At 42.3% G+C, this 27427-nt stretch overlaps 2 protein-coding genes across 2 annotated transcripts in view; both read left to right on the forward strand.

Annotated features, from left to right (window-relative positions):
• Positions 1-1822: 1822 nt before the first annotated feature.
• On the forward strand, positions 1823-16145 carry xpo1a (exportin 1 a). The gene is made up of 25 exons (XM_080494296.1): positions 1823-2358; positions 2847-2979; positions 3907-4008; positions 4645-4717; positions 4800-4861; positions 5179-5223; positions 5311-5492; positions 5991-6039; positions 6131-6250; positions 7360-7488; positions 8060-8218; positions 9191-9373; positions 9477-9615; positions 10134-10315; positions 10433-10589; positions 11465-11628; positions 11774-11908; positions 12020-12203; positions 13037-13143; positions 13342-13536; positions 13631-13799; positions 14606-14740; positions 14865-15024; positions 15545-15641; positions 15892-16145. Exons 2-25 carry the CDS (start codon positions 2854-2856, stop codon positions 16036-16038), a joined length of 3201 nt encoding a protein of 1066 aa, XP_080350422.1. The 5' UTR covers positions 1823-2358; positions 2847-2853; the 3' UTR covers positions 16039-16145.
• A 2801-nt stretch (positions 16146-18946) lies between these two features.
• usp34 (ubiquitin specific peptidase 34) overlaps positions 18947-27427 on the forward strand; it is a 55274-nt gene continuing 46793 nt past the window's right edge. Inside the window, exon 1 of the mRNA XM_080520343.1 lies at positions 18947-19070. Within this exon, the coding sequence (XP_080376469.1) occupies positions 19028-19070 (43 nt within the window). The 5' untranslated portion in view covers positions 18947-19027. The remainder of the gene's footprint in view (positions 19071-27427) is intronic.

The raw sequence follows: 27427 nt of genomic DNA on the forward strand, positions 1-27427 counted from the left end.
TAGTAATTGTTTGGTTTTGTGAAAATATCGACATTTTCATCACATATACTGTGTGTCACAACAAAGAAAAACTTTAAAGATCAGATTTAAAGATTGTTGTGGCACAATCTTACCGGTCCATTCAACCCGAAATGCAATTGGACTGTATGTGGCCCCTGAACTAAAATCTGTTTTGACATCCCTGATCTATTGAATTCCAATAGTGAGCTTGGTTGCCAGCATCCCTCAGTTGGATTAAAGCACTATAGAAGATGGATGATTGAAGAAATCGTTGTTTGTTTACACCCTTCCAGACCCTGCTACAATAAACTGGTATAATTTGGAGTCACAATTTATTTTGGCCAGTGGAGATGAAACAATATTCTACCTCCACTGTAGATAATAAACTGTGAGCCTGCTTGAGTACAGTTCAGTGGTATCTGCACTCAATTCTAAAGAGAACGCTCTGCATTCACATGAAATGATCCACGTGTTTTCTGTTGTTAATATCCCAACAACAAGAACCAACTCTAGCACATAGTAAATGTGTAGCACAACATTAATAGGCCAGAATTCAGTTTTGGATATCTTCATCTGCATTTTGTTTCTGTTATGTATCCAAATGTGTTCAATAGAAAATAATGTTTTGCTCTCTGTTTTATGGTGTAGACACTTGTGTTGTTTGGAAAGAAAACTCTGAAATAACTGTTTCATTGACACTATGTCCTTGATTTTGCCTCATGAACCAAACAACAATAAATTAACTTATTCAAAAACTAGTCTCTCGCTGAAGTTGATTCAATTCAATTCAACTTAATTTATATAACCCCAAATACAAGAAAGAAATTTCAGGGCACTCTTACAGAGAAAAATCCAACAAATGTATTACATGTTAATGAAAGAAAGAGTCACTATGTGAAATTAGACAATGGTTTTAAATAATGTCTTTTTACTTTGCCTTTGAGATTGGTTTAGATTCTAAGAACAAACCTAAAACATTTTTTACATATGCTACACACAGATATGAGTGCAAAAATCACTTTATAGACACACACATATTATTACACACACACTTGTTGTATGTGTTTCTTGTTTATAATTTTCTTTAACAGTCCATCATACAGTTAATGTGCATGCCATAGTAATATTATTAAGCTCCTCACAGTCATCGTTTTGACATTTTTAATAATTCAACAATATGCATATCTAACATCTCAGCAGACACTTCAAGTGTAGTATTTCTATTAGTATTATATTAAAACTAAGTTAAAACATAATCCAGGGTGGCTCACAGCCTATTTCCCACCTGTTTGACCCGTTGCGCTCCTACAGGTGTATCAGACAAACAGACTCAGAAACAATATCTGTGTCACAGCCATAACTGGGTTAAATTCACACATTCATTCATCCACACACATTCTGCACATCACAACACATTATTTCTTGTACTCCACTATATTTGGTTCTTGTTCATTTGCACTGTGAGAAATGCTGCATGTGCAGCTCTCCATAATGACAGCTATTCTATTCTATTCAATTCTATTCAATTCTATTCAATTCTATTCAATTCTATTCAATTCAATTCTATTTTATTCTATTCTATTCTATTCTAATTAAACTCATTAAACGTCACACTGGCGGCACCATAGAGGGAGGGACTGGATTTGATTGACAGCTGCATGGAGCGTGTTGTGAATAGTGACGTCATGAACAGTAGAGCCAATGAGCTGCGGGTTGGGCGGATACACAGTCCAAATTTTAGGCGGCGCGCGGCGGGCCGAAGCACCGAGAATGAATATCCCGGTCTCAACCGGTTTCAACCGGTCCGTGGTTGGAAGCATGAGCTGAGAGGAAGAGCACACTGCACGCATTAAAACATCTCTGCTGTCCAACTGTGTGTGCGAAGAGAAACAGAAATAAACGCAGATTATTTCACTTCGTGGTTATGACCCGGAGTAGCGCTCAGTGAAAGTGTGCAGTTAGCCCAGCCGAAGCGTTACATTAGCCAGCATTGACTTTTCCATTAGCATGCTAGGCTGCTATTAGCAGGAGTCGGAGACTATCACTGGTAGCCGAAGTGAGGAATGTCTAGTGTTTGAGGACGGGAGACAATAGGATGTGGTAACCCGCGCAAGGCTTTTTAATACACCTCCAAGCGACGTTAAGTATACGAAGTCCGGGGCATCTTTTAGTGGGCAGCGACTCGAGTCCTCCACATTAGCCTGTGCTAACAGTCAGGTGCATCGTAACGTAACCGAGTGCAATGAGATAGCGCTGCACGGTTTCCTACGAGTCCGGGGGATTGTAATCTCGTTTTTAATTTCAAGTCTCGTCGAAGGAGCCACTATTTGTTTTCGACCAGCGGCCAACACTTACAAGGTAAGTCGTTAACCTAACTTATCCACCGTGCGCCAACGTTAGCATCCACGTTAGCATCCATGTGTGGACTAACTGCGTTCACCAAACGTGACTCTGATTTATACAAGGCGGAAACTGGTAACCTGTTTCCACCACTGCTAACTTAATGTATTTGCTCCTGATGGTCACAAAGCCGGTGAATCGGTGAACTTATTTTGAAGTTAGCTTTGTGTAATCGTTGGCCCAGAGGGGGCGCTGTTTCACTTTTGTATGGTTTGCTTCAGTGCTGTCATATTAAACCACGAGGGCAGTGTGGATGGACAAGTTCAACTCGTTTCCGACTGACTGGCTTCCATTAATTATTACAATTCTCGTGTCCATTACAGCATTTTTTCATTGCTGTGAAATATGGAATACAGCTGATCTCCCACGTGCTAATTGTGTTTTAAAAAATTTGGCTTGTGTCCATGCGTGATCAAATAATCTGTTCCCCTTCTTCCTCCCCCCAGAATCTCTATGCCCGCAGAAATGACGATGTTGGCAGATCACCCAGCCAGGCAGCTGCTGGACTTCACTCAGAAACTGGACATCAACCTGCTGGACAATGTTGTCAACTCCATGTACCATGACATTGGATCCCAGGTGGGGAATGCGTCTCTCGAGCTTGAGCAACTTGTATTGGGACTGGCATGGACCTGATCAAAAGCAGTGGTTTTTAAAATATAGTCAGTTTTCTCAGAGGGTTCATCAATATTATCGCAATGAGATCGGAGTGTTTTTGTTCACACATGCTGTGAAGTTGTAAAAATATACTGGATACTTAAAGCTCCTATATTATGCGTAATTCACTTTATAATGGGTACATTTTAGTGTTTTCATAGCATGGGTATGAGGTCTCAGAAATGAAGAAGATCTGACATCTCCCTCACTTGCTTGCTCTACTTTTGAGTAAATGTGTGCTCATGCAGGACATTCAGAGATTTTCCGTGATGTCATGCAGGGAAATAACCACTCCCTCTGGTATTGGGTACTCACTTTGACCCTTCGCACAGGGAGATAAAAACCTGCCAACGATTACTGACATGCTGAATAAATTCAGCATGTCATTCATCTATGAAAAACCACAACAGTTGTTTGTACAGTTAGCATGAGCCAGCATTAGCTACTTGGTCGTAACTGTAGCAACACATACAACCAAGCTAAGTAACATATTGTTTTTAACTAACCATTCTGAAACATCCTCAAGAGTCTCAACCTCTTCAGGAGCGTCTGCTTTGGCTAAGATTCTGCTTCAAACTGTTAGAAAAGCAGGATTTCTATGAGCCATATGGATTAACCCACTGTTAAATGTTGGCGCATGGTCAGGAGAACGGCGTGTTCTCAGTAGAGCCACGAGAGGGACTTTTAAACTGGATGAGATTCAGGACCGTGGCCGAATTTGGGGAAATGCAGTCTGAATACATTGTTGTTGGGACCTCTGACGACACCAATGTGAAATTGTTGAAACACTATAATATTGGAGCTGTTACGATTTGTTGCCTGTCTATTTTCTCCGTCGACCTCTTTTAGCAACGGGTTGCCCAGGAGGTGCTCACCAGCCTGAAGGACCACCCAGATGCTTGGACGAGGGTAGACACCATCCTGGAGTTCTCTCAGAACATGAAAACTAAAGTAGGATGTTTTCTTTTACCTTGTAATAAGAGACAAGATCACTCAAGTTTCATCTAAACGCTCGGCTCGTCTTTTAAATTTCATGGCAGTAATATATTTCACAACTATCTCTTTGGCCTTTTTACTCTGTAAGGTGACCTCAAAGGCACCTTCAAATAAAATGTATTTTATTATAATATTGATGACCGTTATTATCATAAAGACTCAGAACTTTTCGTCATGTCATATACGTGAACACCAAGTAACATAACCCCAGCTGAGATGTTGCACTGTGTTGTTGAACCATTTACCTGTTCTTTTGTTTAATGATTACAAACTAATTCTTTATCATGGGACAAAACACACAGACCTAATCTAAGAATGCAGAGTAGAAACGACGCTCATCTGAGCCATGTTTTTCAGGAGTACTTTGAATAATAATTTATGTCTCGGCTCTCTGCAAATTGACACAGTTTATAATCTCTTGGGATAGTAAATTCCCCGGCCCCACTTCAGTTGCTTCTGTCCTAAAGTTTCTCAAATGTGTTGCCGCTGTTAATTCATAAAGCAATCCACTGTTACATGTTTCTATATTTGATTTAAAATCTCTAAAAATGTGAAAAAAAATGCTGTTTTCCCCCATTTTTTTTGTGTCAGTATTACGCACTGCAGATCCTGGAGTCAGTCATCAAAACACGGTGGAAGATTCTCCCAAGAAATCAGTGTGAAGGTAACAAACAAAGCCCAACAGTTCTATACACGCATTACTCTTGTGGAAACATTCCTTTATACCTTTTTGTTTCATTTTCCAGGAATCAAGAAGTATGTCGTGGGGCTGATTATTAAAACGTCTTCTGATCCTACAAACATGGAGGTGAGCTGACTTGTGTCTCGGGTGTTTGTGGTACTTCTTCAGTCTTAGTGGAGCTTTTTGGCTGTATTTCCACTGTCACTGTGACGTGACCTAATTCTGATTAAAGCTGCTTTTGGACAGTTCAGCAGGAAAAAGAAGCCTCCATTCGGATATTTGGAGATCTGATACAGGCCTCGTTCATATTTGGAAATAAATCCCGATATGTGCCGATGCGACCGTGTAACGACAACATTGAATCTTCTTAACCTCGTTCTTTTAACGTCATCTAATCTGCAGTGTAAGTGGGCCTTTAGTCAGTCTGACTGTTTGTTTTGCAGAAGGAGGGAGTTTATATCTCCAAACTCAACATGATCCTCGTACAGGTAAGTGAACACTTGACGGTCAGGAGAATTGCCGACGCAAAGCGATGCAGCCAGAGCGCCACTCAGCCTCTCTCCTCTCCGGTTTAGGTTCTGAAGCAAGAATGGCCCAAACACTGGCCCACCTTCATCAGCGACATCGTGGGGGCGAGTCGCACCAGCGAGAGCCTCTGTCAGAACAACATGATCATCCTCAAGCTGCTCAGCGAGGAGGTTTTCGACTTCTCCAGTGGCCAGATGACCCAAGTGAAAGCGAAGCACCTCAAAGACAGGTACTTGACCAATGACTTCTTATGTGGATAAAATAGTGACCACGTTTTTCTTTATCTGTTCGAAGATGTACGTACATCAAATGTGCATTTTTTTGTCAGTTTAAATAAGGCGTGTTCATCTACTTTCTAGTTTGACAGCTTCCATAACTGCGTGCTTTTTATTACAGGGTCACTCACACAACCCCCTTCATTTTGAATATTTTTATTATTATTTTTATTTTATTATACTTTGCCTCAGAAAATGACGAGGTTTGCTTGGCTGTTTTCATAATAAGACCTCTTTCTAAACATCTGATTCATTCATAAACAATCTAACACTTTCACTCACTTGATTCATTGAATTGTCACATGTTGTAATGTGCTATAATTAACCCCTTCTTTTTAACATTAAGCCTGGACTTGCTTAATGAAGTCCACTTGCCCGTAGGATGAGAAACGGGGCTAATCCAAAGTGTCCGGCTCTTCGTTCAGCTCTGATCTCTGCTCTTCGTTTTCCAGCATGTGCAACGAGTTCTCCCAAATATTCCAGCTCTGCCAGTTTGTGATGGTAAGACAAGGTTGACACCAGGTCTCACATTTCTTGTACCTTCCTCTGAAGGAAGAAATCAATCAAACCCTCAAATGACTTTTCCGTGTAGGAAAACTCCCAGAATGCCCCTCTGGTCCACGCCACGCTGGAGACACTACTTCGCTTCCTCAACTGGATCCCTTTAGGTTACATCTTTGAGACGAAGCTCATCAGCACACTCGTCTTTAAGGTAATGAATATTATTTAGCGTTCTAGTGCATAAAAACTCTCGAAATACATCTGAATTGTTAAAATAGTCCTATCGACACCATATGCTTCACTTATTGTATATACTGTAATGTATTCTAATCTTAATTTTGGTTGGTTTTCTTTTTTTCTTGTAAATATTGCATTGTTTATACAGAAATGGTTGACTTTCACTCATACAATGACTCAAAAAAAACTTCTAATGCGTTGACAGAAATATTTCATGTATTTATTTAGTGGCGATTAATGATTTTCACTGTGCCGTATGTTCATAATAGAACAAGTAAAACTGCTAAAGTTGAGCCAGAGATCAGTGGAGACAAAAGTGTGTTGTAAGAGATTGAAATGATCTGTGTTTGTAAAGTTTGAGCAGCAGCTATTGGGAAATACATGTGGCTGCTTGACAAGTTCTGTAATCTGTGTGAGTCAGAAAACTAATGCATTTAGCAGCGAGGCTACCGTTAGCTTTGGACCTGGATATATAAGCATAGCCTGGTGATAAATGCAGAGCAGCTCTGAACAGTCACAGAATGTGTCAGGTTGATTGAATTCTTTCCGATTGAGAGATCGGTTCGATGTGCAGGTTCATATATGCTTCAACCATATCCGATTCAGTCAGTGGCTCAATCCCATAATGCTTTGCTCAGATGTTGACCTTTTGCGCAGTACCCATTTCAGAACCAGGTTCAAAGTTCAGTGTGATCAGGAGAGGATAATTGTGTTTGGGGGCGGTGTTGTCTTCTGAATATTAATTACAACAAAGAGCAGCTCAATGTAACACTTTATTTCTTCACTAGTAAAGACAAGTAACTGGTAACTTGGCTGTAAGAGACAGATGTTTACAATGAGTCGCTTGACAGGGTGGGATTATAATACATTAAAGTACAGACCACAGTGGTGAATTAAAGTACAATGGAATCCTCTTATAAACCCATAGGATTCATTTTAGCCGTTACGTTTTCATGTGGAATTGTTTTCTCTGTAAATGTGCCCCCAAATGACTGTTGTATTAGGGAGTACATGACGTTGCATGGAAAGTTGAATTGAATTACATGTTGGCTAACGAGAACCTTAATTCAACTTGTCTTTCAGTTCTTGAACGTGCCAATGTTCCGCAACGTCACGCTGAAATGTCTGACGGAGATTGCCGGAGTGAGCGTCAACCAGTACGAGGAGCAGTTTGTCAACCTGTTTACCCTCACCATGTGCCAGCTGAAGCAGGTAACACAGTTAAGGGGAACTTTAATGCCAGATAGCGGAGCTGTATGTGTACAGGTCTTTCAAATGGCCCAAAACATCTGCTTTAAAAAAAAACCTTTTTGAAATCTGGGAGATTCAAAAACACAACTGAGATTCTTTTGTTGCCGTAATGAATTTTCAGTCCGCCTGGACAGGCACTTTTCTCATGAAGATGGGGTAAATGTCTCCCCCTCCCTGCAGCTGCTGGGAAATGATTCTCGTGCAGTATTAGTATTGTGCAAGGTTTGAAGCTTCCTGAGAAGATGTGACAAGTCATGTCCTCACAAGAAGAAAAGTACATGATTTCTATTGAACAGAGCCTTAAATCTGATCAGATCTTATTGAACTGTTTGTTCTTCATTTGTGAGTTAGTAATGAGACAGAAGTCCACCTTGTATGGAGAGTAGTGTTTCGTGGTTTAAAATAAACTTGTACCTTTTTTCCTCAAACCCACAAGATTTAATGTAAAGTAACTATGTGAAATGATGTTTAAAACTGATTGAAGAAGGTGAACTTCAGAGGGTTTGTGGTGTTTTGTTTTATTTTTTGTCAGATGCTGCCTTTGACCACAAACATCCGAGTGGCCTACTCTAATGGGAAGGACGACGAGCAGAACTTCATTCAGAACCTCAGCCTGTTCCTCTGCACTTTCCTCAAAGAGCATGGCCAGCTCATCGAGAAAAGACCAAACCTGCGGGAGACACTCATGGAGGTGAGACCACATGCTCCCCGCCGACCTGTCCAAACATCTGCAGATCGACTTTTCGTTAAAATATCACATTAAAGGTAACCTCAGCAGGCACATCTGTTCACAAAGAGGGTCCTGGAATGAGCCGTAGCTGCTGTCGAGTAAACGTTTTTTTTCCCCCCTCCTCTTTGTGTCTTGTGTGTCCTTGCAAAGGTGTAATCACATTTGGAAGCAGTTTTAGTTGGACGGGCAAATCCTTCCTGTGGCTTTGTCCACTCAAACAAGTACAGATCCTCATTTCAGGAGGAGTGGAAATAGCGTCCACCTACTATGGAGCCATGTCACCAAGTCAGGCCAGATCCATGTCTGCTGTGGTTATGAGAACCAATGATTATCTCGGTGGGAAGCCGTGGATAAATAGTAAGAATAAACTCCGATGTGTAGAGGGAGAAGAGAAGCAAGAAGACACTGTTTTTAAAAACATCAGAGTACGTTGCAATTGGGTTTAGGAGAAATGTCCACATTTTGGCAAAAAAGACACAAAAATACCCTACTTAGATGTTAATTTATGTTGACTCGTCTACATCGTGCATTGATACAAGGAAAGATTATTCTGTTGTGAAAACACGGCGTGCACTGAAGTGTTTTCCTGCTCCGCCACCATCTTGGGATACATTTACACCGCATGCTGTTTGCACTACAAACACAAAGAGCCTCAAAGCCTTATAACGAGTGGAACATTTCTTCTCTGTGTTTTTACTTATATTTCCAAGGTTTTCAGGGATTTGATGACATGACCCAAACTAATTGATGCCAATAAATGATCTTTAATTTGAACACAGAAGAGTTCACATTGTTGGTGATGACATTTTCTCCAGTTGGACCTTTTGTGTTCTGTTTGAAAGAAAACTACATTTGAAGACGGTTAAAATAAAAATAAAAAATGTTCTGAATGCTGGTAGCAGATGTAATGAGCACATTTTCTTTCGACTTCAGGCCCTTCACTTCATGCTGCTGGTGTCTGAGGTGGAGGAGACGGAGATCTTCAAGATCTGCCTGGAGTACTGGAACCACTTGGCAGCAGAGCTCTACAGGGAGAGTCCCTTCTCCACCTCCAGCACGCCGCTGCTCTCCGATGTGCCCCCGCGCAGGCACCTCTACCTGCCTGTACTCTCTCAGGTCAGCCCTCGTCTATCACATTCGTCGGCTTTCACTTTGTATCTCCATTGTGCCAGGGAGTGTTTAGTGTCTCTATCAACGATTCGCTCTTCTCTTTCTGCAGGTGCGTTTGCTGATGGTGAGCCGCATGGCCAAACCGGAGGAGGTGCTGGTGGTGGAGAACGACCAGGGTGAGGTGGTCCGGGAGTTCATGAAGGACACTGATGCCATCAACCTATACAAGAACATGAGGGAAACACTCGGTAAGCTGGGCCAAATTCTGTGCTTTAGTCTCTAGACCAGCTGTTTTTTTTTTTTATATATATAATTAAGGATTTCCTGCTATAAAGACAGAATAAAGCTGCATACTGCCAAGGAGTTACATCTTATACTGTCCATCCTAACTTAGATTTGTGTCTTGGTGGTTTTATTGGGTTCTGCAGTCCATTCCTTCTATTTCTCTTCAAATTGTGCTTCGTGTAATCAGACACGGGTCACTTTTCACATCGTATATATTTCTTCTACAATCTCTATCCAATGATTCTGACAAGGAGGGTTCACCCCCAACAACAATTTCTCGTGATTGCTTTCTTTCCAGCTATCAACAGTATTTCTAAGAAGTAATTCAGCCTTCTTAACATTATCTTTGATAAGTGACACAGATGTAGTACCAGATAATCAGCTTTCGCGTGCCATCATGTACATTTTCCCCCCAAATATTTTGATTTCACATTTTAAAACCGGTACAAGTAATTTCTCTGCTTCCTCCTCTTGTGTGCAGTATACCTGACTCATCTGGACTACGCCGACACTGAACGCATCATGACCGAGAAGCTCCACAACCAGGTGAACGGCACGGAGTGGTCTTGGAGGAACCTGAACATGCTCTGCTGGGCCATCGGGTCCATCAGTGGAGCCATGCACGAGGAAGACGAGAAGAGGTTCCTGGTGACCGTCATCAAGGTACAATTAACTCGCCACAGCATTTAAAAAAATTTTTTTAAGAGCAGCAGATATTGGTTCCCTCAGAGTGGTAAGGGACACGTCCACTGTGTGTGTGTGTGTGTGTTCTCCACTCAGGACCTGCTGGGCCTCTGTGAACAGAAAAGGGGCAAAGACAACAAAGCTATAATAGCGTCCAACATCATGTACATCGTGGGGCAGTACCCTCGATTTCTGCGGGCGCATTGGAAGTTCCTCAAAACGGTCGTCAACAAGCTGTTTGAGTTCATGCACGGTAAGAAAAGGTCTCACCTCTGACCCAAACGAGACTTGTACACAAATGGTAAATATACAAGATAAAAAGGCAAATAGCCACCTGCACATTTCTTTTAAATCAAACCAATCTGATAAGTTACAGCCACAGGCGTCGCGTTCCCTGGAGATTGCTGCCTTTTAAAGTAGCCTCGTATGCGTTTTTTTTTATAGAAATCGTGGCATGTAAAACTACTAGCAGTAGTACTACTCTATTAATATCCATTTATAGTAGTTTGTCATTGACATACACATTTTCTAGCTTGCACAAGCTCCGCAGCAAGTTTGACGTCATTCACCAGTGCAGCCAGCAGGAAAATTGGCGCCTCAGCGGCACAAACTCTCACAAGTTTGGTTACAACTCACGAGAAAGGATGACAACAGGGCAACTTAAAGTGGATATTTCATCACACAGAGAAAATGCGACCAATATGCCGAGACGATTTGCTCACACAGCAGCGGATACCTTTGAATGACTTTCGCAGTTTTTTTCATCCCCTCCAGAGTGAATCTCGACCCAGCAGAAGTGTTGGCATGTCCTCTTCTGTTAATACTGCAGGATTTGCTTCTCAGTGAGAATTGACAAAAAAAACGGATCATTAAGCAGAATCAAAAATTCACATCATGTGCTAAAGGACAACTGTGAATACACACGTTTTAGCAACATAAATTGTTAAAAGCTTGTCATGGTGTGATTTTTTTTTTCTTCTTCTGCACAACATGATTAGTTGAAGTTCATGTAGTACAAAATCTCAGGGGAAATAAAAATCCCCGTTCTGCCGTTTTGTGGCTGCTGCTTTTACCTGAATTGTGGCGAGCTCGTGAACGATTGGCTTTCTCTGCGGCCGTGTTGCACAGAGACTCACGACGGCGTGCAGGACATGGCCTGCGACACCTTCATCAAGATCGCCCAGAAGTGCCGGCGGCACTTTGTCCAGGTGCAGGTGGGGGAGGTGATGCCTTTCATCGACGAGATCCTCCACAACATCAACACCATCATCTGTGACCTGCAGCCCCAACAGGTTAGTCCCACGCTCTGTCGGCATCACAACAGTCACGTGAGCTCAAGTGGTGATGCCGTGTAAATCTCGTAGCTGTTGGCGAACCAAACGGCATTGCGATTGGATGAAAAGCGAGTGCCTGTCTAACCCTTCCGTTTGTGTGAAGGTTCACACGTTTTACGAGGCGGTGGGCTACATGATCGGAGCGCAGACTGAGCAGGCCGTTCAGGAGCTTCTAATAGAGAAGTACATGCTTCTGCCTAATCAGGTGTGGGACAGCATCATCCAACAGGCCACCAAGGTACGGAGAGCGCGATGGCAACCTTCTAATCATGTGAAAGTGCCACGATGCAGAACGTCGCCCAGCGAATATGTTGGTTGCTTTCCTACGTCATGTGCCTTTGTTGTGCAGAACGTGGACATCCTGAAGGATGCAGAAACGGTGCGTCAGCTGGGCAGCATCCTCAAGACAAACGTCAGAGCCTGCAAAGCCGTCGGCCATCCCTTCGTGGTCCAGCTGGGACGAATTTACCTGGACATGCTCAACGTCTACAAATGCCTCAGTGAAAACATCTCTTCAGCTGTTCAGACCAACGGTCAGCTGCTTCTATTTATACGCATGTTGCACAAGAAATAAGTCGGCAAAGTTTCGTACTCTTGCCCTCCTGCTCATCGTCCAGTTTAAAGTTAATGTGGTTAATATGGAAGGAAACAACCAGGCTTTTCCAGTGGGAGAAGACGTGTTGGCAAGAAGCCTCGTTACAAAGAAGAAAAGGTCTCCCAAACACTATTTTGTTTTAGTGTGTTTACATGGTTTAGGGGTGACCTTACCATGCAGCAATTCAAACATTTCATCACATTTTTTATTCTAGATTTATTGGCAGATACACAATGTCTTACAAACATACACTGCAAACTGTTTTTCAATTTTGTAAACAGACAGACGTGCAATGAGCATGTAAAAATAAGGAAAAAAAATATAACATAGCATTTAATGTCTGATCTGTATGGGCTGATGAACTCAATCCACTCGTTCCAACATTTATCCAGCGTGTTTTGAGTCTCTGAAGCAAATGTTTATTTCTCCATAACAAACTTATCGTGTGCATCATATTGAAAAAACCTTTTTGCTGGAAACACAAATGTAATACTCAAACATTCAATTAAAAAAAAAAAAAAAAAATCCTTCATTGGGGAAAATCACATCTAAGTTCAAGTGAGGAAAAGTAGTGTTGGTCAGGTGTCGAGCGTCTGAGCCCAGATTGGACTGCCAGTGGATCCACTGCATCTTACAAGGTTTAATAATTTACATTTAATGGAGATGTAAGTGGAATAAAGAGTAGAACTCCCTCTTCACAAGATGCACGGGATGCATCGTGTGTCTGTGAGAGAGTATGTCATCCACTCGTACTAATTTTGATCTGAACAGGTGAAATGGTGACCAAGCAGCCTCTGATCAGGAGCATGAGGACAGTAAAGAGAGAGACATTGAAGCTGATATCAGGCTGGGTCAGTCGCTCCAACGACCCTCAGATGGTGAGTCTCGGCTCGTTTTGATTTTCACATGTAAGAATTCCCTGAAAGGCTCCAGCTGCATGACAAAATGATAAAGATGTTTGAAGATCTGTTCCTAATGTAGGAATCTTGTTCTCTGGATTTTGATTGGGATCTTGAGTTCAGATGATTCACATTGAACACTGACGCTAACACATTTCATTTTGCGGTGTGGCTCAGGTGGGCGAGAACTTTGTGCCCCCCCTGCTGGAAGCGGTCCTCATCGACTACCAGAGGAACGTCCCCGCCGCCCGTGAGCCAGAAGTCCTCAGCACCATGGCAACCATTGTCAACAAGCTGGGAGTCCACATCACTGCCGAAATTCCCAAGATCTTTGACGCCGTCTTCGAGTGCACTTTAAATATGATCAACAAGGTCCGTGTGAGGCGTTCCAGCTGCGTTGCCATGAGAACGGCGTCAAATTACTGCTCACAATGCTGAACTTCTCGTTTGCTTCTTCTGCCGCCAGGACTTCGAGGAATTCCCAGAACACAGAACTCATTTCTTCTATCTCCTCCAAGCTGCCACCTCACAGTGCTTCCCAGCCTTCCTCTCCATCGTCCCGACACAATTCAAGCTGATCCTGGACTCGATCATCTGGGCCTTCAAGCACACCATGAGGAACGTGGCTGACACAGGTCAGGACCGCCTTCAGACCAACATCAAGCTTTTCACTCCTATACAGAGATCTCTAATCTGAGCTGCCAGAATAATTCAGTCTGAAGTATTTTAATACTTAGATGTGCCTTAAGTTGATTAGATTTTTAATGACCAATTCCGTCCAAGTAATGGTCTCGCGTCAGATTTGGAGCTGACAAATGTATGTGAGCAATGAATTACAATTGTTTCTGAAACATATTGAAGTGTGGCACTACTTCACTTTTTCATATGGAGATTGAAGAGGCTTTCGTCTGCTTTTTCTTGTTTTAGTTTCAAATGTAAGAGTCTTGGTTTCAAATTTAAAGCCAAGTTAAGCAATGTTTGATTAGTTTTTTTTTTTTGTAGTTTAATCTGCAAACTTTTGTAAATTATTGAATTAAGTATGGTAAGGCAAGCTTTTTTTTTTTCTCGCACCATTCAGACACTAGGAAATAGAAGAAATCCTTTAAAAGAAAACGGTTCAGAAAAAGAGAATAAGTAGAACTTTATTAAAATAATTAAAAGCTTTCATTTATATATACTATTTATATTGTTTTAAGGTCTGATATTGTCTGTCCATCAGGAAATTGTTGTCCCAGTAATTTGATATGGAGTAAATATGACAGCAGTAGAAAACGTGAAAATAGAACATGAACTCAAAGTAAATTCTTGCACCTTTTCCATCAAACATAAATGTTACAAATGTCCACATGCTCCTTGTTTTTAGTATAAAAGTTCAGAACTCGGTCTCGGTCATCGATTTCTTGTTGCTAACATTTCTCGCACATGTGAATGTTTCTTGCAGGTCTTCAGATTCTGTACACGCTGCTGCAAAACGTGTCCGCAGAGGAAGCCGCCGCCCAGAGCTTCTACCAGACGTACTTCTGTGACATCCTGCAGCACATCTTCTCCGTGGTCACCGACACTTCACACACTGCAGGTAAAACACACACTCTGCTGCCTGCAGGAGCGTCTGTCAGCACTGCTTGACCCACATGAGCTGCGTTTTCCAAACACGGTGATAAAATGATGAAACCGATTGGCTCCCTGTACCTCTCCTGCAGGTCTGACCATGCACGCCACCATCTTGGCCTACATGTTCAACTTGGTGGAGGAGGGGAAGGTGAGCGTCGCTCTCAGCGCCGCCAGCCCCGCCAACAACCAGGCCCACGTCCAGGAGTACATCGCCAACCTGCTAAAGACGGCGTTCCCGCATCTACAGGAGTGAGTAGGCTTCAGGCTGCACGGCAGGATTAATTCCTACGTTTCCGGGTATTTAGCAGCTCCTCATGAAACGGGCTTGAAGATTGATCACGGGAGAATGTCACTGACGTTCTCATTGAAGACAAACCAGCTTGAACAGATTATAATTCATTCATCAAGCATCGTACAATGTTCTAACCAAGTCCATTGAGATCAGACCTATTTGAAATAAAGGGCACACTAAATTAGCACATCCCAGATCTCAATTAATGAAATAGTACAGTTGAAAGTCTTTATTCAATATGTAGTAGTAGGAGAGCGCGTTGCGAACAAAATAACATACAAATGATCAATGCCAATCAAAATTATTATCCCGTGGCGGTCTGGATTTGGAATCTTACTCGAAATAAATATGGAGAATCACGTTGCAGGCTGATCCAACGTTGGTCAAAAATCCCTCGAACACAAGTCAACTTCAGTGTCGTCCACCAAACGCAAAAAAAAAATCGTCTCCGAAGCTAACTGGATGTCTCGTTTCCAGCGCTCAGGTGAAGGTGTTTGTGACGGGCCTCTTCAGCTTGAACCAGGACATCCCAGCCTTTAAGGAGCACCTGAGGGACTTCCTCGTGCAGATCAAAGTGAGTAATGAGGAACCGGTGATGGGGTCTGAGAACTCGATGAGAAATTATTTACAGAATTGGCAGAATTTAAAAAGGGATCAGTTTATCTGAAGAAACCAGAGAAGCTGTTGGGGCGATGTGTAGCTGAAGTCATCTGGGATTGACGAGATAATGCAACATAAGAAAATACAAAAAAAGTACAGAGTATGGAGGTGTTGGGCTGTAAGGGGACTCCTTTTACCACCGCATTGGTTTGTTCCTTCCCCAGGAGTTTGCCGGCGAGGACACCACAGACCTGTTTCTGGAGGAGAGGGAGTCGGCCCTGCGCCAGGCCCAGGAGGAGAAACACAAGCTGCAGATGTCTGTGCCCGGCATCCTCAACCCCCACGAGCTGCCCGAGGAGATGTGTGACTGAGGCAGCGGCTCCGAAGGAGGGAAAAGGTCAAAAGGGACGAAGGACGCTTCCCGTTCATCAGTGGTTTTCTTCTCGATTCTTTGTGTGTGTGTGTGTGTGTGTGTGTGTGTGTGTGTGTGTGTGTGTGTGTGTGTGTGTGTGTGTGTGTGTGTGTGTGTGTGTGTGTGTGTGTGTGTGTGTGTGTGTGTGTGTGTGTGTGTGTGTGTGTGTGTGTGTGTGTGTGTGTGTGTGTGTGTGTGTGTGTGTGTGTCTGGAAATAGAAGGAGGAGCCACAGGAAGGACCCCAGCACTCGGTTGTATGTCGACCAAATCCATGTCAATATGTAAATGAGGACAACCCCCCCCCCCGGCCCTCAGCACTGTTTTGTGTTTTCCAAGTTTATTTTATACAAAGGTATTTTTTGTCACATGCCATCTTTTTTGTTGAGTGGTTGCTCTGAAAGCTTTAATGGCACAGAAGTTTTTGCACCTGCATGGAGTTGAAATGATTAAAATTTCTTTTGAGTCCCTCTTCAGTCCACCTCCTCTCCCATTTGTTTATATGTAATATAAAGTATTGAGAGTCTCGCCGTTACTGGACACGCAGCTCTGGGTTCCGAGGTGCTCGAGGCGGTCTGTTCGGACTCGCTCGCTTATACTCTGTTGTCTTGTTTTCGGTTTGTGTGTTTGTTTCTTTTCTCCTACCGAGTCTCAGCTGCAGCTGCTCCGCTGGTGAGCGAGGACGAAGGCTGTGTGCATTACAACCTGTTTGTAAAGTTGTCTTAGTACTCTGAGAATATAAAGTTGGCTATTTTTACATGACGGTCTGTACAAGTCTGTTCTTTCTCACAGCTTCCGGGACAGGGAGTTTTCTTCGACTGCACCCAAAGTAAGCAAATGTGCACTTGGTAGCTTCTTGCCAATACCTCATAAGGCAATGTGTTAAACCAGATCAGAGGATTCATGCAGCCTCAGTAAGAAAAAAAAAAAACATCAACTCCAAACGTTTCCCTTTGTTGCAGCCAAAGGAGCATAAGATGAAAATATTACATTTAAATATCTTGGTATACCCATGCAAGTAAAAAATTTTTTTCAAGAAATGGTTTCTGCACATTTTCTATTCGTTACTATAATTTGATGTTTGCATTTAGCTGCAGCTAGAAATATACAAAGGAAAAAAAGGAAAAACATTTTTTTTTCTGACAGCCGTTTCCTTTAAGACTAATTATGAGCCGTTTGATTTTGATATTGATGCCAGCTTTCACTGGCCAGTGTTCTGTTATCCCTATTAAAACAGTGCCATGTCCAGTGAATAGATTAAAATTAATAGTATTTTTAGTGTAATTTATATCAGTCTTTATTCATAAATTGTTTCAAACAATAAATTCTAGTACAACCCCCATTACCCTTGTGTAATAAACGATCAGGCTGAGAACGGGGAGCAATTGCAATGATGCAAGTTCTTCAAACGGGACGCAGCCACTGAGACAAACTGACTAGATGGGTTGAAGAGCTCAGCCTGGCAGACGCAATGGTCATGTCTGGACTTTGTTCAAAGGTGATGCAACGTCGTAAGAACTGGACGAGGGACTCCCGAAAAGACCCGATGTTGCTCCGAATCGAGGGCGGTTGATGGGATTCCCTTCTCACTGCCACATTGTCCACAACAGCAGTTGTCCTACTTGTTTGCCCTGCAGGGATAAAAAGGAGTTCCGAGAAACCATTGTGGAATGTATTGAGAAATTCACTACTAGGGCCATTTTGTAGCAATGTGAGGCTGCTGTGCATGAGTGGGGGGAAAAGCATTGGGGAAATGAACATTGATTATAAAAAGTACTTGTGTCACTTTGTCCCAATCTGTAGTTTTTCACCTGCCTCAATGATGTGCTAAATTACGTATTGAGTGACAAGGTTCTGCTACCTGGGAGCCCAAAGTTGGATTGGAAATGTTGAATCAGATCTGGAAACCCTGGAGAACACAGGATTTCCGATTTCCTGATGTACCTTAAGGTGGATTTATCACTATGGCTGGACATTCTTGATTGCTTGTGAAAATGCTGCTTATCAACTACAGTAGTATGAAACAATGTTTCAGAACTGTTGGTCAAAAAAAATTGTCTGTCTGAATACGTTACTTAGTTTGGTGGTATGATTAATGCTGACTTTAATGGAGCTTACAGCTTTTCATATACTGAATAAACTGAATTTATTCATTATATCTATATTGAATTTATTATTATTATTATTATTATTATTATTATTATTATTAACAGCCTCAGAGTGTCTGAGGATACAAATTCTGCTCCTTGGACAAAGGTAGTTCTACAAGTAAGGGAAGCGGTGTATCTGATAAAGTGGTTAATAACCGCTTTATTTAACTTGTTGCCTGTTTGTAATAAGGTATATACCTTATTACAAACAGGCAACAAGTTAAATAAAGCGGTATTGGCATGTCGATATTTTGTGTAAAAATAAAATAAAAGTATGCGTGCTGATTAAAAAAAAAAAGAAGGTTCTAGGTTGTTATACCTGTTTTATCGAACAGTTTTTCAGTTTGCCCTTGAAAAGGTTGTTCACGTCACGTTACTGTGAGATATCGCGAGAAGACGGAGAAAGACGAACCCTCGAAGGAGACGCGGCGGAAACAGCCGAACGGTGTCCACGCCGTGTGTCTCCTCCTCCTCCCTCCCCCTCCTTTTTCAACATGGCTGCTGTGTCTACTGTCTCAAGTAACGCTCAGATTGGAGACTGACTCGATTTCCACCTTTCAGTGCCTCCGAACTTTCTGTCTTTATCGGCTCGGCGTGGATGCAAACCACCGTCTCGTCGCTGCCGTGTCCCCCGCTTCCCTTCAGGGGGGATAACCTTCACCAATCACTCCCTCCACTGGGCCTTTTTTTTTTTTTTTTTTTTTTTTTTTACTCCCCCAAAACAACCAACTGGCAGCCAACAACGGTATCCAGGGCAATGGTTTGAGTGGGTGCACACAGTTCTCCCTTCTTCATGAACGATGTGTGAAAACTGCGCCGAGCTGGTGGAGGTTTTAAATGAAAGTAAGTAAAACCAGTGTTTGAGTTGCACGGTGCAGGACGAGCTGCTGGTTGTTAGCACGGAGCACGTTAGCTCGGCGGCTAGCTCCAATATAACCGACTTTCCCCCGGTCGGGCTCGCCCCGCAGGGGTAGACACCGAGGGCAGCGACACGGTGGCGGCGGAGACCGTGTCGCTGCGTGTCTTGCACTCGATGTCAGTTGTTTTTTTTTTTTTGGTGTGCTAGTGTCGGTTTCATGTTGATGCTTGAACGCCGTTTCCCCCCCTCGAGCCAGTCCGGGGCCTGTCTGTCAAACACTCCTCACACAAACTCCAGCCTCCGGCTCGGAGCAAACCTCCCCGGATCGCTGGATTTAAATTTTTTTTAATTTTTTTTTATTATTATTATCCGTGACATTACAGCCGTGTGTGTGAAAAACCTAAGTACCGGTGAACTGTGCAGAGACGGGGACGTTTTGTAGCGATTTGTCGTTATTTGAACGCGTCGTGATTAAAAAAAAAAAAAAAAAAGAAAGAAAAGGATTTTGTAAGTGGGTTAGCGAGCGGAGCTAGCAGGCGGACTTTGTTTGATGTGTTTGTCAGGTCAGTGTGCTGGCTGTCCGCTCCGCTGCCTCCCATTGTTACTCTGCCCAACAGGGCCTGCTGAGAACCAGTAACACACTCACGGTCAGCAGAGACACACACACGTACACGTACACACACATAGGACGGTGTTGTGTGTGTGTGTGTGTGTGTGTGTGTGTGTGTGTGTGTGTGTGTGTTTAGAGCTGGATGTTACTCAAAGCTAGCAGCTACGAAGCTAACCCGGAGAATTAACGCGGAGATTATTGTCATTTAGCGCCGCGGAAACGTTTGGCAGCTGCCGTGTTGCCTTTTGACAGGTGTGTTTCACACACATTACAAACTCCCACTTAGTCAAGGTGATGAATTAAATCTAAATTTAGCCACGAAGTCGACGTCCACCCCCCCCTCCATCTCATCCACAGCTAACTGGAGCCCACATTGTAAATACAAGGCTGCATCGAGTGCTAAAACTTAGCCGATGGTCCAGGAGAGCGATCGAGGCCTTGTTTTATTTTCGGATTGTCTGAAATGTCCCAGTTGAGCAAAATGGATAGAGCAGTCAAAACAAATATATTTGCACGAGTGAGAATCTCTTTGTCGTTCTCATGCAAGTGTCCAGTCCATTGTTTAGACACTGAGATGTGGGGTGGAAAGCTTCTGCTCTGTTGGAATCTACTGCACCTGACTCGCTTTTATTTTAAAGTATAAATCAGGGTGTCAGACATGAGGATTGGGCCCCAAAAGCATTGCACACGAAGTATCTGGTATACTAAGTCGAAGCATTGTTAAAGAGGAAAATAAATGTACACTAAAGTGGCTGCTACATTAACACCTGACTGTGATCCTTAACCCTTGTCTTGTTCAGTTTCAATCTTTTCAGCACAGTCTCACATGGGACTTTGTTATATTTCCTTTTGACGTACTGTATTAACAACCTACCAATTCAGTACCAATAGTACCAATTCAGATACTTCATAAATCCCTAATTCATACTCCATATGCCAACAATGTTAAAAGAGTATGGCTCAACACTATGCGCACCTACAGTACACAGAGGGTAGTATAGTGACCGAGTTTGCCGATGAGAGCATCAGCCATATTAAGCTCGTAGCGTCACTGGTGTGTGAGTACCAAAACGCTTTAGCATGTAGCATCCTGGAGGTACGGGCTGAGCAGTCAAACTAATGAGCGACATCCAGTGTTTCTGATTCACTGGTTTCCCTGTGAACTGGTGACCAACTCCCTCGTTGCTGCTAAAACAGCAGATGTTAGAACAATCCATAAGCTGTTTGGGCGAAAGCGATTTGACCACGTTTACAATTCTCTTCTGAGGTGCTGTAGCTTTTGTGAGTCTTATTTCAACATCTGATGTTGCTTGCAGCAATAAGGGACACTAAAGGTGTTCAGTCACAACATAACAGCGTAACCAGTTATTCTTAAACACCGGGTAACAGTGCTGATCCAAATGTCTGTGGTGATTTAAGTTGTCGGTGTTGCAAAAAGTACCTTTCACCTCCTCTTGGTGTTTTTGCTGGTCATAGTCTTACTTTTGTCATTCTCATTAATAATGGTCTCCAAACCGCTGACATTGTTTATGCTCTCTTGGTCCGTTCATCTTGTACATGGGTGATGTTTCTGATGCAGGTTGTCTCGTATTATTCGCTGGGTTGGACCTGAACGCTTTTGCGAGTACTTCCTGTGGTGTCCGACCCGATACTGGTATTGATATGTATGCATCTTCACACATTTATAATGGTGAATCTCAAATCATAGGTACAAATTTCGCAATCATCAAAGTGATCGGCACATATTGTCATCGGGCCTCTTTTTTTAAAAACTTTTTCCAGGTTTCCCACTTAAATTAATTCTACCACTTAAAACAATTCTCATTAACACAACACACATGGTCACATCACAAGTCTGATACTTTCATGACGTGTAGAAATTTTGTTCGTGCACAGCTGTGTGATCAGTTTTGCAGCTCTGCTTCGAGCTCAAAGAAAAGCAACAATCCCTCCAAATTCAGTTCTCATACACAAAATTACTATTATACCCTCAACTAATGACCAACTACACTCATGCTTAATGGTGCTAATCTCAAAGCTATCATTATCTCACTTGTCTACCTCCTGTTTGTAGCTGCAGCACTGCGGGCATTGCCTGTTTTTTTTTTAATACATTTTTTTTTTTTGGATTGGTTGAGTTTCCCACCGTGACGACAGTGGACAAAGCGAGAGGTGTTGAAATAAGCTGAGAAAACTCCACAGTCTTCTTAGCAGATGGATCAACGATGCAGCTAAAGCTCGCATTAAAGTAACATTGTTGCATCGCGCCAACATGCATAATAGAAGTTTGAAGGCCTGTGACTTGGAGGCAACCCAAGCAAAGTCGGGACTATTCCAGTTAATTGTGTCGAATGAAATACGGCCGTCGGTCAGTGCAAAAGAAACTTTCCCCTGAAACCATAACCTCGGATGTTTCAGATCCCATCTTGCCTTTTCATTTGACTCTTTGGGGGAAGCCTTAACATTCTTTAGTATTTCTTCTTTCACATTAAAAACCTTCAGTTTAACCTTGATTTCCTGAGTCTGAATGTTGCAGGGACCTCTGTTGACCGTCCTGTTGCTCACTGCTTGGCTCGGCCTAAACATAGTGAACATCAGGCGTCGGTGCATTTTACCATTTATACTAACTGTTTATTACTGCGATATGAATTGCTGCGATAACACTGGTTTTGGTGTCTGTGATTTGTGATTGGTTTATGCTGTAATGTTAAAATAACCCTGAAGTATTTTTGTGATCTTCATATTTCAAATGCTGACGTCCCGATGATGGTCAATTTTGCGATATTTCGTGCAACTCTAAACATTACTAATATCGTACGGTAATGTTGAGTATTGTGATTACGTGATTCTTGATAGTTGCAAACCTAATTAATTGCGGTGCACCGATACCACTTTTTTTTTTTAATAGGACAAGTACCAGTACTAACCTTTAGCTACCTGCTGGTATTGGTTCTTATTAAATGTCATTAAGTCTAATTTATACTCAGTACATAAACGATGCGCGACGAATAAGTCGTGACGTCGCGTAAGACTTGCCAGGTGGCATCGGAGAGCTCTCCCAAGTACGAGTACCCCATGCGGTATCCGACCTGATACTGGTCCCCGCGTCAGTTCCTTCCTAATATTTAAGTAGCGCAGCGAGCCTGCACAGTGCATGGAAACATTTATCACCCTTCAGTCTTTTGTGATATACATCATTTAAATTGTATACGTTTCCAAACTTCATTTAGTTTGTCCACAGGTTTTTTTTTAAGTATTAAGTCTTCATGGAAATGTAAGTGTGATTCATGCACTTACCTTAGTGTCGCACAGTTCTGGACTGTAAGCCGCTACTTTTTTTCACGCGCTTTGAACCCTGCGACGTAAACCGACGCGGCTAATTTATGGATTTTTAACGGGTTAACGAGATTGATGCCGCCACATTCTTTTTCTGCCTGTATCTGCTCCGGTTTGAGCGCCACTGCTTCTCCCAAAATTTCCCCTCAAAGGGATATTTCCGTCTTGCTGACCTCATCTCGCGATTGTTGTCGTCACGTGCAACTCCATGCGGTCCGGTCTTGACTGCAGGAGCTGACAGCAGCCCTGAGTGATGCGTTCAGGTGCGGCGTCACGTGACCCTGACCTGATCTCTATGGCCGAGCAGTCGTCCGCCTCAGAGGAAAATCTTTATCCTCACAATCACAATCGGCAAATAACGGATAAAATACTTAATCAACAAAGATGAAACCCTCAGTGTTTGTTTACTTTTGCTGTAATTTATTTGCCTTCTTACTTGTGTGCTCTCTCTCTCGCTCTCTCTCTCTTGCAGTGTAATTCATGCATTGTTACAACGTGGACGCCTACCGCTTCTAGACAAGTGCGGCCTATACATATCCACATTTTTTTTTTTTCTTTTTTAATTTGGTGGGTGTGGCGTATATAATCAGGTGCGCTCGATAGTCCAGATCAATGGAAGTTCTGAAGGTTCTGAGTTCTGGAGTTTAGTGAATCATGCAGCTGTCGGTTGATGTCTGCCTCTGTCATTAAACTGTTGGTTTACTCACCGCAGGGTGAGTAAGAGATTTGGCTTCGTGTGGTGTCTTTTTGCTCGTCTCAACAAACCTGTGGGAAACTCCAAACCCATTCCAGCCACCGGAACATTGTTTTTCCACTGTCCGTTTGTAAGAGTCTGTTTCATTCAGTAACGTCCAGCAGCTCACAGCCTCGGGCCTTGTGATCGCTGCAATTAGAAACCTGGACTGTGTGGTGGATTTGTGGGAGGCTGGAGTGTGTGTCCAGTGCCTCGCCTGGCCAAACTGTTTGCGCTCACGTCTGTAGTTTGAATATATTGTCTTTTAAAACACGAGCTCCAATGAGGTAGGAAAAGCTCCCGAGTCTTTCTTGGGTCTTTCACATCATGGGAGTTGACTGTAGAGGATTAAACATGGAGGAAGCAGTTCATCTTTTTGAAAAATTAAAGCTCAAACAAATATTGAGTTTGATTTAATCTGCATTAGGCGGTTATTGGCAAGATTTCCTTCTGGCCGCAACTGGGAATTTGCGCCCGGCTCACCCAGGAGTCCAGGCTCGTCATTGTGATTTTTCTTAAAGACGGAATAGAAAAGCCACTTTGATAAATTCTAAATTGGAAGGATTTAATGAGTAGAAAACCAAATCTGCTGCACATGCAAGGTAAAAAAAAGATTGACAGTCTTTTAATTTCTTACACAGCCCTTGTTCTGCCGAAAGGAGAAATGCATATTAACTCAAGATTACAAGTATAGCTAATCTTTACTGGACCATTACTTTTTTTTTGTGTTTACTGCTGTGGTACATTAGGTTTTCTGAACTTTTCTAAGAAAAAGTTTGGTAAATAACCACTGCAGTACGTTTCATTCATTTGGTACGATATCTCACAATGTAATTGTCACGTGGATACTAAGCAGCAATAAATTATAGTTCCATGTAATCTGCATTCAGGCTCGCCGTGTCAAAATATTTGACTGGGCAGATGGAGCCCATTTCTCTGAATTATTCTTACATTATTTCTCACCTGATGCCAACAAACTAGAAGTCAGAAGCACAAAAATGACTAAAAACAACAAACTGTTCCACTTCTGAATAGTGGAAGCTGCAGATGGGTGTGATTTAAAAAAAACAACCAAAAAAAACAAACATTCTGCATTTGTCTGTGCTTAAAATTGGCTCCAACAAGCGAGAGTTCTGCCAAAGTTGGGTACTTCAGAGTTTATCACAAGTCATATGATAAACTTGTAGAGGATTAAACATGGAGGAAGCAGTATTAGTAGTATAGTATACTCACGATACTGTAGTATACTGTAGTACTGTAGTGTAGTATACTCACGATACTGCACATTATCGCATGTTTAATATTGTGCAGCTCCGAATTTATCTGCATCACAAACCTAAGAGTTGGTCAAGAAGGAGCTCAAATGACAAACTTATCATTTCTACACAACATTATGAGTGAATAACACTTGATTTCTACGTCAGGGCACCTGTGAGTGGGTGGGATGTATCCCAACAAGCAAAGGGAACATTTTGTCCTCGGGAGTTGATTTTGGAAGTAGAAAAAAAAAAAAAGAAATGTGCAAATCTTGTGTGCCCAAGTTTTACATCAGCTGAATCGCAGCATCTCCAAGACGAGCCGCTGTCGTTCAACCTGCTGCTGGTAGAAAGACGATGACGTCATAGTGGTGAAGGTGATCTGTACAGTATTAAGGAGATTGTTGTATTGTTATGGCTGATCTGTGAACAGAATGAATGGCTTTCACATGCAATGGACAGCTGATGAAACTCGGATGCTTCGTGCATGAATTAATAATGGCAAAATAAGAATAAGCTATATTTAATTGTATAATTGGAATTTTCTTGACAGAAACTAAAAAAAACCAAAACAAAATGCTGACGTTCATAAATGTTATTTTGACCACGCAGCCTGAGTAACCAGGTACAAAACGCGCATTGGCAGTTGGCCAAAAGGCGCAAAAGCATTGCAAATGTGCTAAAACAGTAACATACATCTGTTTGGAAGCAAAACTCGGGCATAATGAGGAATAAGGATCGTTGCAGCCTCACGACTGTCATGAGTTCCACTCTTAATAGCATTTGTTTCAGTTAATTTTCATTGTTGCTTATGTTGGTTTCCTTTTTTTGATGGTTCCATATTCGTAAGCGACACTGATCACCTTAAAAGTGGAACAGGTTTCATGTGTTGTCCTTAAAATGCGTTTCTGGGATGACGAGTCGATAGAAGGGTCAAAGTTTTTAATTCACATTGCTACATGTGTACAGAGTTTATATATTCGAAACTTTCCCAAGCTTCTTAAAACAGTTCATTCAATATTGTGAATAAAACAACAGTAAAAACAAAAGCTGGAGCCGATGCAGTTCTGCATTTAGTTTCTTAATTGTTAGGAATCTTTCAATAAATTGATTATTGCATTTTCTGGACGAGAAGTCAAATTTTGACGAAAAAATGATGTGCAGAGAGAAAAAAAAACACATGGCAATGTCCAAATGTAACTGCATCTTCAGTAATGCCTGCCAAAAAGCCCCCCCAAAAAATAGCTATTGCATGTTTTGAGTCATACCAAAGAATGGAGTCGAGAATCTCGTGGGTTTATGGTTCAATGCGTCTCCTCACAGCGTTTTTATCTTTTTGTAATTTATTGATCTTTTAAACCGGATTCCCAGAGTTTCCTGCGACCGTCGAGATCAAAGCGGCTCTCAGAACGTCGTCCGATTCATTTTAAAGGAGTGTATTGAATGATGGCGCATTCACCAGTTCACGGTGCGGCGTTGAACCGGCAGCTGTGACTGCTCCGTCAACGTGACTGGCAGCTCCATGTGCTGTGTCAGTCGGTGACCTGTGAACCCGCGTTGCAGCTGCAGTGTGTGTGTGTGTGTGTGTGGAATCCGCTCAGTTGTGTTCAAATCCACGTGATTTCCCCAAAAATGTGACGACCGTGTGTAAACTGAATGCATTGTGAGACAAAACACTATTCCCGTTTGTTTGCGTATCAGGATTCTTGATTTGCGCCGTGTGTTTCACAGTCATACTGTCATCGAGATTTGTTGTAGAAAAAAAAAAAAACCCAGCAGGATGCTGTTTTTAAATTTGGTCCCCTGTGACTCTAAGCTGGAGAGTTTTATAGGCAGACGTGACCTTTGACCTGTCATGTAGGCTAATTGTGCGGCGAGCACAGTACTTGGATACACGGCGTGATGCATCATCCATGTGGATTATTGTTTTTCCTTCCAAAAGTTACTTGTAGCATTTTTCTATTGCAAAGCATATTTGTGAAACATGTTGCAGATTACGACGCAAGATGGAGGATTTTGTGTATATTTTGTGTAGTATGCATCAGTCTAATGTGAAGCCAATATAAAATGACTTTTCACTCGATTGTGTTGATTACACGTTATACTTCATCAATGGAAAGGGCAAAAACATGGAAAAAAGATGTAGTCATCTTGCCAGGCCACGTGGTGGCGCTGTGTTTTTGTAATGAAATCATCCACATTTCAGCGTTCCAGAAAAGTTTTCTCCTGTTTACATCGAGATAGAGTGTTTTTGAAAAGTTCCACCTTGGGAGCTGTTTAAAAAAAAAAAAAAATAGCATTTGCGACCTCAGATTCAGTCAATAAACATTGTCATTAAATGGCCCCTTTTAAAAATGGGAACCTTCAAGATGAAAGGTCTTCTCTCGTTTCTTTATTTACTTACTA

Source organism: Blennius ocellaris, assembly GCF_963422515.1.
Source record: "Blennius ocellaris genome assembly, chromosome: 3".
Classification (NCBI taxonomy): domain Eukaryota; kingdom Metazoa; phylum Chordata; class Actinopteri; order Blenniiformes; family Blenniidae; genus Blennius; species Blennius ocellaris.

Excerpts from the sequence above, each read along its gene's own strand:
- xpo1a (XM_080494296.1), top strand. The coding sequence starts at position 2,854 with ATGCCCGCAGAAATGACGATGTTGGCAGATCACCCAGCCAGGCAGCTG. Across the intron at positions 9,616-10,133 it reads GAACATGAGGGAAACACTCG|TATACCTGACTCATCTGGAC; the intron begins GTAAGCTGGGCC and ends TCTTGTGTGCAG. Across the intron at positions 15,025-15,544 it reads GCGTTCCCGCATCTACAGGA|CGCTCAGGTGAAGGTGTTTG; the intron begins GTGAGTAGGCTT and ends TCTCGTTTCCAG.